The 12,920-nt window shown below is 49.9% G+C and overlaps 1 protein-coding gene across 1 annotated transcript; it reads left to right on the forward strand.

The window, feature by feature from the left end:
- NRIP3 (nuclear receptor interacting protein 3) lies at window positions 1–11,551 on the forward strand. Its single transcript, XM_021402753.1, has 7 exons — window positions 1–706; window positions 5,625–5,804; window positions 6,049–6,131; window positions 8,118–8,257; window positions 8,479–8,531; window positions 8,621–8,718; window positions 9,640–11,551. Exons 1-7 carry the CDS (start codon window positions 533–535, stop codon window positions 9,653–9,655), a joined length of 744 nt encoding a protein of 247 aa, XP_021258428.1. The 5' UTR covers window positions 1–532; the 3' UTR covers window positions 9,656–11,551.

Genomic DNA, 12,920 nt, shown 5'->3' on the forward strand with positions numbered 1-12,920 from the left:
CAGCCCCCTTCAACCTGCTGGCCTCGTTGTCCTCCCGCGCACAGACCGTTCGGTGGGTGCTCGTGTCAGCTCCTGCGTAACGGCCTTTCTGGGAGGCTGCGAAACAGTCCAGCTGCGTTTTATTGCATCCTGCGCTCTCATCAGCTCTCTCCCCACCTCGCGGAGGTGCTGTGAGGAGGGGCTGAGCGCAGCTGGGCTGGCCCTGGTGCGGAGCTCCGATGCAGCCACCGTCACCTTTTGCTGCGCGGTGCCGGGCAGCTGGCCCAGCGGCGGGGCTTCCAACAGGAGCCCGGGGCAGTGCCCGCGGCTCACCCTGCAGTCAGAAGAGGCAGCGGGGAGGAACGGTGCTCATTATCCCCTGAGCCTCTTGCTGCCCGCGCTGCGTGTGCAACGCGTCGCGCTGAACCCCAGCCCTCCTTCGCGGGGCTGGATTACCTGCTGGGCTCCCCACGTCACGGCGCTTGGGCTATAAAGCGCAGGCAGCGCATCGTCTCCCGCACCGGCTCTGCGGGATCTGCACACCCGCGTCAAAATGTTCTACTCGGGCGTTCTGACGGAGCCGACGAGGAAAGAAGTGGAGATCCGGGAGGCCGCCTCGCTGCGCCAGCAGAGGAGGATGAAGCAGGCGGTGCAGTTCATTCACAAGGACTCTGCGGACCTCCTTCCCCTGGATGGGTTGAAGAAACTGGGGACTTCCAAGGACACTGTAAGATTTACCGCGTTTCCTGAGAGCAAGTGAGGGGACTGATGAAGTTTTAGGTGGGGGGGAGGCTTTTTCATGCTATTTTACTGTTAACAGGATGAGTTGCTTGCTTGGGGAAATTGGTATAGGAATGTACGTGAAGGAGAGGGAGTGGGAATGTGATGCTGGGTATCGCCAGGGGCTGCTGTTTGCCAGTAGTGCATTCAGATGTCTGTGCTAGGAGCTGAGAATTATTTAATTTTTGGCGTTTACACAAGTGTTGGAAAATGGGATGCTGCTTTCCATACAAAAATCGTCTCAGAAGCAGAGTAAATCAAAATGGCTTCATACCAAACATACATATATATTGGTCTGCGGTGCAGATGTACGTGCAACGTGATCATAAAGGGCTCTGAGAGGTGCGGAAGTACTTATGGATATCAAACTGTCAGACTGCACTTTGATAGAGGCTGATGCACATCTGATGATTTTTATGAAGAAACTAAATTCTGTGTTTTAAATATATACGTATGTCACGATCCCTGTGATCCTGCAGCTGATATGCCACATCCTCCATCACGTCCGGGGCTGCAGAGCTCCTGTGAATACTGATGTGCACAAATACTGGGGCTTGCCTTCATGGGAATAGGACTTAAATATAACAGCAAAAGTTCTGATGTAAGGAGCAAAGTCTAGAAAATAACATCCTACTGCAGAAATCTCCTTTGCTTCTTTACGTTTGCCCTAAATTTTGCAAAATTCTTGCGCCTTGTAAGAAACAATATATATATATATTTCAGTAGTAGATACATGTTTGTTGAATAAGGTGAATCTTTGCTTTTAGTGGGTTGATATTGTTCCGTCACAGCCTTCCTGCTCAGCTGGCTCAGTCTCAGCTCTGGGTGAGATGAGAGCAATGATCATGCTGTTCTCTGCACTGCTGCCTGGAAGTGATTTTTGCCATCCCAAACGCTCTGCAGTTGTAGGGAGCCACAGCTCCAGGCTGGAGGAGGGCTTGGAAGGATCTATGCCAAGTCACATAGAGCTGCAGCTATCTGTCAGGGAGCTATGCAGCGACTTTCACAGAGTGATAGTGTGGTTATTGCTGTTATCTGCAGAGTCTGAACAGCTTGTCACAGCTCGTGTGGGGCTAAAACCCAGGGGGCTTTTGCCACACCTGGGTGGGGAACACAACAGGTAGCAGGAGGCAGGGGTGCTGAGACACGAGGTCATTGTCCCCACCACAGCCAGGGCCAGGCTTGGCCCCAGCTCTGTGGTCAGCACAGAGCTCCTTGCTGCAGCTGCTGGGGTCCCACCAGTGTCATGGCTTTGTTTTCAGTGCAGAGAGGCATCATTGCTCATGTCAGATGTGAGGCTGAGCAAAATGGGCCCTTTCTGCTCCCTAGGCAGCCCCAGGGCACTGCGTGGCTCCTGATCCCCTCCATGTCTTTGGAAGGAGGTACAGAATGCTGGAGGCATGTGGCCTGTCCTCAGCTCCTCTGGCTGTAGTGTGTCTCCATCCAGGATGGGATGAGAGCTGGGCTGATATGGGCCACCCCACTGCAAAGCCACCTTATCCCATGGCCACAGCAGGGGACACTGGACAGGTGGCCAGGGGTTGTCCTAGCCACAGTCTCAAGCTCCGTGCCACAGATGAGGAGTCTGCAAAGTGACAGCACTGGCACACACTTGGCCTGTTCCCAGCACCAGAGAAGACACCAGGTCATGTCAGTGCCGTGAGATTCAGACCACTGCCACGGGTCACATCGCAGCAAAGCAATGCTGCCACCATTGTACGTTGCCAGGTTGGCAGTGAGCACTGCTTCGAGAGGACCCAACATGGCCACGGGGATGTTACAGGAGGTGTTATAGAACCATTAAGGTTAGAAAAGACTGCTAAGATCTTCTAGTCCAACTGCCAACCCAGCACCAATATGCCCACTAACCCATGTCCCCGAGACCCACACATTTCTCAAACACCTCCCGGGACTGTGACTGCACCACCTCCCTGGGCAGCCTGTGTGCTACCCTGGAGGAACAGGGGATCCCTGAGGCTGGGGAAGAACTGATGGAAGCACTGGTACACACCTTGCTGTGGCACTCCTTTGGGAAGTGGTTTTCCATCGTCCCCAGCAGAAGAAAGGAGGAAGCCTTTCGCAGGTGTGGGGACGGGTGAGCCTGTCTCCAGGGCAGCTGCCTGTGGTGGGGGCTGGCGGTGAGGGCCCGGAGACACGGAGCTGAGGATGGCTGGCCCAGTACGGTAGTGGCTAGGGAGAGGGCAGGCTGAGGAGCACCAGGGAAAAAAGGGGAAGGGAAAGCTGCTTTCCTGGTATCTTTTGTGAGCTGTTTTCCTACCACAGTGTGCTGAATTTTTTCCTCTCTGCCCTTTCAACTTGTGTAGATTATGGTCTGATTTACAGCCTTCCTGCTTCTTGTCCAAGAGGCACTTGCTCATTCTGACGCAGGAGGTCTCTCCCTTCCCATGGGTCTCAGCAGAAGCTGTCTGCTTCCTCCTGACTTGTGCAGAAGCACGGGGGCAGTCGGCCCCCAGGGCCAAGCATCCAGATTCCCCTCTGTGCAAGGCAGGGCTCTGAGCCCTGGCCATCAGCGGTGACCCGCTCTGTCCAAGTGCAGACATCGCCGACCTAACGTCATCTCCTTTCAGGGGCCGACAGTGGTGACGAAGGCTCTGTTGCCTGCAGTGGTCCCTCAGAGATGCAGATGTGTACTTCTGACCGGTGAGGGTTGGGGGGGACTGGCATCTGCCTGACTTTTGTCTTCACCTGAATGAGTCTGCTGTGACAAGCCTTGTCATCCCCAGGTCCGGAAGCCTAAATAGTGAGACGATGCCAAAGAAATGCACATTACAAGCTGCAGTGACGTACTTGTTTATAAATTAGAGAGGAACAAAGCTGGACTGAGTTATTTATGGCTTTGACAGACAGTGGTAAATAGGTTCAGCAACACCAGGTGTCTCCGCTCATTTCTTCTGCATTTCTACTCTGTTGTTTTGGGGGACTGTAGGTGTTTGCAAAGTCTCAAGGATAGAAAGGGAGATTTTTTATCAAAAAAAAGTCCTGGTTTGCGGTTATATTTTTCTGATCAGTAGTAGGAACTAACCTATTTTATCTGCATGCATAATGGTATGTAACATTTAATTCTTTTATAAAGGTCTCAGCAGTTTTGTGTGGCATGTAGAAAGGCAGCACCAACATCTTGGAGTACTTGGCACACTGGTCCTAGCTGCACTGCCGACCTGAGCTAAGAGAGCACACTGCTGGCTTCCAGATCTCTCACCAAGGAGGCCTTCCCTCCCAGAAAGGGTCTGACCACAGGTTTTCAGCAAAATGCACATTTGCAAACGTCCCCTGGCACGTTATCTGTTCACCATGTTCATATCCATCACTTGAGTCATCTCTGTGACTAACACCCCTCACTCTGCTGCACACAAGAGTCAAGGGAAGCTCAAGCTAAAGCAAACTAATTAATAGCCTGAGACAGAACGGTGCTGCAGGGAATCTTTTCGGCCCCTTCTGTGAGATTATTTACGTAGTGGAGCACAAGGAGGCCACATTTGCGCCCCTTGGGGTCAGCATGCACCACAGCTTTTAGATGAACAAACGTCAACAAAATTGGTGATGTAACTCATGTTCACTGAATGCTGGGTGTTTTCCTTACAGTGATGGATCCCAGGCAGCCAACATAAATCCAGGGCTTAAGAAAGTTCACCTGTAGGTGAACTTGGAGTAAAAAATATGTAGGTTGAAGTCAAAGGTAGATGGCAGTCAAAATAGCAATGAACGCACGATGACTTCCCAGCACGCTCTGTCAAAGGGCTCTGGCAAAGTGAGTTAGGCTGGCCATGCTCTGGGTGATGGCCATGCGGAAATGTTGGTCAGTCCCAAATACATCCGGCCAGGGCTGGGTGCGAGGCAGTGACTGACGAGTGATGGGCAGGCTTCCATCTGCTGGGCACTTCATCCAGGTATTTGTCTGCTATCTCTTCTACACAAGATAGGCTCTTGAGTGTGCCAGTCAGACACAGCATCTGCAGCTGGAAATGATTAAGAAATCTCATGTCAAGTGACAAATTGTAAGCAGAAAAACAGTGAAAAGGAGCTTATGTGTCCCAATAGCCACTGATGGTTTTAACATATACCTGTTCTCATCACTGAAGTCTGGCCTGACCACTGGTCCTATGTCAACAGTGGGATCTGAAGCATCAGCGTGGCTGCAGTTATTTTAGGAGATGCCAAGTTGCATTAGCCTCTTGTGAGCACTGTTATTTAACATGCTGCCCGGGATATGTTACAGATGAGGCATTGCGTGAGGGCGCGTGCTGACTAATTCAGGGAACTACAGCACAAGGCTCTCAAAATTATCCTAATCCCATTGAAATTCCTTCGGATTCGGGGTTTGCTGGCTTAGATGCCTCTGCAGATGTCTGTAATACGGGCATATTTAATTTGAATGCAAGAAATTCAAGAATGAGGAAGGTCTTACACAGGCAAATGAAAATGACAAGGAAAAGAAAGCATAAGGGGGGGCTCAGCCAGGCAGAGAAGTGAGCAGATAATCAAGTGGAGTCATTTCACCTCCAGCAGTGTGTGTGCATCCATCCATGACGAGTATTAAATACAAAACAGGCATTTGGGAAAGCAGTCGGAGGAGATACTGAGAGGCAGCATGCTTCTCTCCAAGAAGAGAGTAGTTTTCTTTATTCAAAGCCAGGTTAGCCAGGGCTGGCGCAAAAACAAATGGGTGCAGCCTGGCAGGAATCCATGTAGTCTGGAAGTTTGGAAAGTTCCCAGTCATCGTGAGAAGAGATCTTGCGGCAGCCCTGCCACGAGAGTGGGCCCATAGGCACCAGAGGATGGCAATGCGTGTCACTGCATAGCTTCCCTCTGACTTTGCCCTGCTCTCCCTTTGTGTCTCCTTAAAGCAACCACACAACATCCTGCAGAGACGCCTGATGGAGACAAACCTATCAAAGCTGCGGGGCAGCCGGGGCAGCTGGGCCTCAAAGAGCGATGCCCCAGCACAGAGCAATAGGCTGAACCAAGCCAAACTGGGGAGCTCCAGGAGCGTGGAGGACGAGGAGCTCCTGATGGTGAGATGCCAGGTAACATTCCCCAGCCTGTTGCTTCCCCCCTCCCCATTTTATTTTTGATAGCCTCACAGTCAGCTCTCGTGTCCTGGGGCTGATGCTGGTGACCCAGTGGGTCCTGTGCATGTGGCAGAGTGTGCCCTGAGCCACGGCTTGGAGGGGATGAGCAAGGGTTGGGCTGGTGTGAGGAAACGCTGATATTCCTGCAGCCTTCCTTCCCTCCTGCACGTTGTCTCCTATCTCTGCTTGCTCCCCGCAGTGTGCTGGGAAGGAGCTGAAGGCCGTGGTGGACACTGGCTCACAGCACAACCTGATGTCGGCCTCCTGCCTGGACCGGCTGGGGTAAGGACCTGCTACTGCAGCACTAAATCACAACTTGGTTGTTTTTAAATGGCCTTGCAGGGAGCTGGGATGGAAAGGTGCTTGTACCAAACTGATCAGCCTCTGAAAGCACCATTCAGAGCTTTGAATGCACTTGTATTTTTTCAGCGCCTTTTTGTGCTTCTGATGAAAGAACCGAAGTTCTCTCTGGCCTTCTTTGTCCTTGGAAGAAAGTGAAGCCCTTGGGGCCCAGATCAGCTCTGCAGCGCTGCAAAGCGTGGGCCTTGCTGCTGGCCACACTCACTCCAGTGCTGGTTATGAAGCAGATACACGGCTGAGTGCTGTGAATGAGGTGTCTGGTGCTGTTCCCAGGAACAGACTTCTCCCTGCTGAAGGGAAAGGGATGTTAAGGAATGGACTGATAGCCATTGGCAGCAAAGCTCCTGCTGATCTCAGAGAGTGGAGGCAGGCACTGGGGAGCTTTGGGCACTTAATTCCCATGCAGTCACTGCTTTTTATCACTAACTTGCAATGATTGTGAAAAAAGCAATTGCATTTGCTGCATGAGCACTGCTGCATGGCCACAGGTGAATTATGCCTCTTTTCTGTCAAGACTGTGACTACTTGTTTGCACCATAGCCTTTAGCAGCTGGAATGTGGTTGCATTTACTACAAACTGTGAAGCAACTCAGTCCAGTTTATAAGTTATAGCAGTGCAAGTGGAGAGGTCTCATCCTGCAGGATACCACATCAGCTGCTCAGTGCATCCCAGCTGTCTGCTGGTGGTCTGTGACAGCCTGCTCACATTACTTGTGCAGGTCCTTTGCCACTTTTGCAATAGTGCTGTCTTTCCCCAGCTTCCCGCTGCTCCCTTGCTGTTTATGTTTTGAGGTGACAGAAGCTGAAGGCAGATTAACCAAGCAGCTTAAAGCCAGGGCTTTGATGGTGGGCTTTTCTGCCTTCGCTGTGGTAGGCCCTGCGTGACACCAGGCATTGCTCCAGCATGCCTTGCTTCAAAGCAGCCCAGTGTGTGCAGCAGTGATAAAACATGAGTCCCACTTAACTCCGGCCCTGGGGTGCAGCAGGAAGAGATTTCCTGAGGGCACAGGGGAAACAGAGCAAAGCCAGAGGCTGTGGTGCCTTTCCTCAAGCTGGAGAGAGGCCCTGGGAAATGACTGCCCCCAAAAACACACTCCAACTCACCTGGGGCCAGAAGAAGTCAGCTCAGGGTCTAAGAGCTCCCGAACTCCTCCTTGGTGTGCTCCTGGCAGCAATTACAGGCCAGCCTCTAAGTGAAGAGATGGAGGGGATCCGGACTGTTCTCTTGGCTGCCTCTCCTGGTCCTGGTGCTGTGCTCAATGACATAGGCAGTCCCAACCTCTGCGCTGGCTTCTCTGGCTCTGAACAGACAGGAATAAAAGCAGCCTCTATCTGAGAGAGACATTACTGCCTCTGACCGGTTCTCCATCAGATTCCAGTTCAGTTTAAAAGTCGAACCAAAGGTAAATAAGTAATCAGTGTTGTCAGCATAGTTCTTAGGGTGTAGAAAGAAGAAATCTTTGTTCTTGAGATATCCCTAAAAACTCTTGTCTGCTTTTCTTGGTCTGAATGTGATCTATGTGTCACAGCCTCCACTGCGGGGAGACAGCACTGCCACCTGCACATAAACGTTACCCTGTCCTGGCTGTAAGGCATGGGGACAGTGCTGTTAGCTCAGCTGATGGAATGAAACATGGAGCATCACTTGCTTCCACCAACACTACATTAGGAGCAACTTTAGATCAGCCGCTCCTTAAGGCTTGGGGAAACACAGAAACAAGATTCCTTGCATAAAAAAGAGGCAGAACAGCACAGCAAACCAGCCAAGAGAGCACCTTCTGATAGCAGCCTGCGAATAGGAACAAGCTGAGAGTGCTCCACGTCTGAGTACCCTTCAAATGCAGTTTGCTCCTTCCCGAAGGGGCTGACCCATGACTGCTTCATGTCAGAAGTGTTTTCACCGTGCAGGTTAAGGGAGCGCCTGGAAGCGCTCCCCAGCGAGGAGGAGGAGATCTCATTGCCACACAGCAAGCGGATCATCGGCCGCATCGACCGCCTGGTGCTCATGGTGGGAGCGCTCCGTGTGGAGTGCGCAGCGCTCGTCGTGGGTGAGTGCCGTTCTGGGTATGGACCCCACTGGGTACCTTAGGGAAACCTTGGAGCTTTGGGAATGCGTTCAAGTAGAACTGAATTACTCTCCTTCAGAGTAATTCAGTCAATTTTTGGAGTGGGTCTTGCTTAGTAAAGCAGCCATCAGGGAAGCATGGAGATACAGAAAGCCAGGGGAGATGGTTCTGACTGTATAAATCTGAATGTTCTTATTTTTCAGAAGACAGTGAGAAACCCTTCTCCTTTGGCCTGCAGACACTGAAGTCCCTGAAGGTAAAGGTTTTCCTGCAGGGCTTTTGCCCATGCTGGAGACCACTGAATTGTGGCTTTCCCTATTACATGAAGGCATTTGTTATTTGCAGTGTGTCATAAACTTGGAGAAACACCATCTTGTTCTGGGCAAGACAGAGAGGGAGGAAATCCCATTTGTGGACAGCGTTGGCACTGGGGGAGAAGAGCAGTAAGTGTGCTGGGGAGCAAGGCTGCGGGAGCAGGGGACCTGTGGAGCTGTGGGGGACAGAGCTGCCAGCCACCAGCTCGGGCTACCCAGCAGCATCCCATCCAACCTGGCCTTGAGTGCCTCCGGAGGTGGGGCACCCACGGCCTCTCTGGGCAGCTATGCCAGCATTTCACTGCCCTCTGAGTAAAGAATTTCTTCCTAACATCCAACCTAAATCTCCCCTCTTTTAGTTTAAAGCCATTTCCCCTTGTCCTATCACTATCAGAGCACGTAAAACGTCAGTTCCCTTCAAGTACTGGAAGGACACAATGAGGTCTCCTCGGAGCCTTCTCTTTTCCCTTCTTCTTCTCTACCAGAGCCCTTGGGTTTTCCAGGAGCCTTTTCCAGCTTCTGCAGCTTTTTCTCCGGTAACCATTGCACAGTAAAGGGGGTGTCTGCAAAAACATGCATAAGGAAGTGCCTCTGGGCATGTACTGAGGTCATTGGGAGGACTCCTTGAGCACTGCTTTGAGAGCATTCCCAAACAAACATTTCTGTGGAAAATATTTACCAAGCGCAGCAAACAACCCCATGTGGCTTTTTTACAGAGCGCAGGAGAGATTTTGCCTGGAGGTAGTGGCATTGCCTCCTCTTCCCACTTTGCCCCTGGCTGCTGTAGCTTCCGTTTTCTGTTCCGTTTTCTGTAGGAAGATGAATGTGTGCTGCCCACTCTGTGGGTGACAACTCCGGTGTGCCCTGGGCTGGCTGTGGGGCACAACGTGGGCTGCTTCCCCATCTCCTTTGAAATACAAATGAGAGAGGCTCCCAGCAATTCTGTTGCAACTGCAGCTATGAATTATTTCTTGCTGCTGCATTCAAGGCAATTTTTTTTTTTTCACGGAAAAACTGATTATATTAAGTCTATTTTCCTTCCCGTTTCAGCACTTTGGAAGCATAGAGAGAAATGGAAATGCCGTCCCCACACAAGAGCTCGACATCAAAGAAAGTCTCTGCAGCTGTTCCAAATGAAACAGCAATGTGCTGCTTGAAAACATTTATACGAGGCTACAGCTTGAGTATAGCTAAATGAAACCTGTTCAGTAGCCAGTACCTTAGAGATATTGTCATGTTTATCTTTGGGTTTTGAGAAACAAACGTGTGCTTATTTTCTGGACTTTTCTATAGTGCTCTCTTTATTATGAACGGTTGGGAAAACCTTAGAAATTCTTCTGATGAGAAAAATAATTTTTATAGTGGCCTCATATGAGTAATTGTACTTAGCACTGATTGGAGGCTATCAGAATGAAATTTTTATTAAAGATTTTTCCAGAGGCTAAGCATTTATATTTGTTTAATTGATATTGTCACGTTCAAAGGGCCATTACCAAGAGACTACTCATAGTACAGTAACAATGCTAATACCATCTATGAATTATAGTACATCCTGTTAGCCGTGGCATTGCTGCTGTGTAATTAGGGATGCAACTGCTGTCTTGATGAGGAGGAGCAATCACAAAATTACCCTTGGGTAGGGCCTTTGCTGGACTGCATAGTTGCAGCATGGGAGTGCTGCTTGGAAGGGTTCCAGAGTGCGCTCTGCAGCCACCTGCATGCATGGGACGAGCTCAGAGCATCCTCCGGTACGTGGTGCATGGATGTCTCCTCCCTTGGGAAAGTCCCTGAAGGGCTCTCGGCTGCCTACCCAGTGGGAATAGGCAGGAAAATTAATCATTGCATTGTGCCCCGAAGAAACAAAGGAGCACAAAATTACACTGTAGTGATCCCCGGAGGTATTCAAGAACAGGGTAGATGTCATACTGACTGGCATGGTTTAGTGGGCATGGTGGGGATGGGTTGATGGTTGGACTAGATGATCTTAGTGGTCTTTTCCAACCTTAATGATTCTATGGAAGGAGGGCAGATGGAGTGCCTCACAGGTCCACTGATGAACCACAGCTCTTCTGGCTCTCCCAGCCTGTAAAACATCAATACCCTGGCTCAGCACTTCTTTGTGTTTGGGGCTCCAGTTGTACTTCGGTGTTGCTGACAGGAATGCCACAATTTTATACCTATTTACACATCACCTGGGATTCTACAACGCTAACTTTGACCTCCCTCACAGCAAGTGGGAATTTTCGCGGGACAAGTACTCCATTTGGCACTGCTATGCCGTAGCACCAAGGTTGGTTGCTACTTCACAGGCTGCTTGCTTGCAAACCGGAACAAAAGTAGTGTACTGCTTGGAGAAGCTTGACCTGCTGCAAAAGCAGCTTTCTAGATTTTTTAAAGCTAATGGGAATTAATGACAGCCATCTGCTGAAGGGGCATCTTTAAAATGCAGTAAGACCCTTGTGAAGTTCTGCACTCACTGATGCAGATGGTGAGCTCACTGCAGGCAGATCTGCACTGGCTGTGTGCTCTGGCAGTGGGAGGGCAGCTCCTGCAGCACTGTCCCACAAGTGAGTCTTAGCTGTGCCCCGTAGCACATCCCAAGCCTGCGATAGCATTGCAGCTGGAGCTTCACCTCCTGCAGTGGGCTCGAACCTCTTTTCAATATTGAGTATTACTACCAAATCTGTATCTGAATTTTGAGCTATTTTCTATTTTGGTGGTAAGTTTCAGTGCTTTCTCTACATACAGTATTTTATATAACACAGCTCTATGTACATATATACAGGGTTGAGCTGCCTAGGGCAGTCCCACTGATGTGCTGTAGAGAGACTTCACTAAATATGAAATATATTTGATTATTTTATATGCTATGAGTTTGGTATTTTGGTACTTCTTTCTGTGCTTATTACTGTGCTAAATGTCAAATTAGATCTAAATAAAGTTTAATTGTTATTGCTGTTTATTTGCTTGTACGCTGGATATGGCAATTATTTGCTTTCAGTGCACTTATTACTGAGAATAGAGTTCATTTAAATCTTTTCCCTGATGGGGTTCTGTGGTGCTTTTGTGATTGTTGGGAATTGATTTCACACCACATGGAGACCAGCAGCATGAAATGAGCGGGTGAAATGGCACACAGCATGTTCGTGGTGAAGTGAGAGTATATGGAGTTACAGCCTTCTGCTAGCGGGCATCTCCCTTCCAGGGGATGCATGAAATGCAGCAGGTGCTGGTTTGTCCTTTGAAAAAATGAATTTGCTTCTGCTGTGTTTGTCTGGCTCTTTGGGGGCAACACAAGCCACTTAAGGCATAGTGATGATGGGTCAACTGTTGGACTAGATTATCTCAGTGGTCTTTTCCAGCCTTAATGATTCTATGATTCTATGCCTTGGTGCTGCCATGGCATGTCCTCCCCATCATAGTGGAAATGCTGTGAACGCTGCTGGAGCAACTCTACAGCAATGCTTTAGTGCTTTGGTACAAGCATTTTGTACCATGCTGAGTTCCACCGACAGCTTTCTGTAGCCTCTCCCAGGAGAACAGCTGATGAGAGGAGACCTGCTGGAGCATTTCTCCACAATTATCTGAGGGGCAGTCTGTTCTCTAATAGTGCTCCGGGGAGGTCCTTCTGATGGGCTTCTCTAGTACTTTTTTTGCTGATGATACCGTGATGCTCGATGTGTTCTGAAAACAAAGGTGATTCATGTGTCTCAGAAGCAAATAACCAGATTACTTATTTCCATACAAATGTGTTCTAGGGCTGTTGCTTGGTTTGTTTTATGGGGCAAGTGTCAGCTGAGGGCTGCATTGCTTTATCACCTGCTTGCTTAAGAGCTGAGAGTGGTACTGGGTTTCCATCAGGTGAAGGCTGCCCTTCCTCGTAAGCTGAGCTTTAAGTGCACACCTCTGTCATGCTGTGAGCTGCCCTCCACCCTGAGGATGAAATAGTGCCAGCGGTGCTCTCTGCACCAGACCTGCATACAGGGTCCTACCTGTTGAACCGAGCATCGCCAAAACTCATCCAGTTCCTCTGAAAGAGCATTGCAGGGGCCACACTTGGGCTTGTCTGGGGTACACCCATGTCTAACTCCCTGTGTGAAAGTCTCTGCTTGATTTCACTTTCAGGTATTTTGCACATCACTGTTCTGCTTTTCAACAGACGTGCACCTTCCCCTCAAACCAGGTTTCCTGATTCTCTGGCAGCGCCTAGATGTGTCACCATGTGCTGATCTCATCCTCTTCCTCCTCTGTTAATAACCACATTGCAGATGGAAAATTAAGTCTCCTAGAGACGGTGCTGCCAGTATCAGTGACATTTCACTAGAAACGCT

Source organism: Numida meleagris, chromosome 6, assembly GCF_002078875.1.
Source record: "Numida meleagris isolate 19003 breed g44 Domestic line chromosome 6, NumMel1.0, whole genome shotgun sequence".
Taxonomy (NCBI): Eukaryota; Metazoa; Chordata; class Aves; order Galliformes; family Numididae; genus Numida; species Numida meleagris.

Excerpts from the sequence above, each read along its gene's own strand:
- NRIP3 (XM_021402753.1), top strand. The coding sequence starts at position 533 with ATGTTCTACTCGGGCGTTCTGACGGAGCCGACGAGGAAAGAAGTGGAG. Across the intron at positions 707-5,624 it reads TGGGGACTTCCAAGGACACT|CAACCACACAACATCCTGCA; the intron begins GTAAGATTTACC and ends GTCTCCTTAAAG. Across the intron at positions 5,805-6,048 it reads TCCTGATGGTGAGATGCCAG|TGTGCTGGGAAGGAGCTGAA; the intron begins GTAACATTCCCC and ends TGCTCCCCGCAG.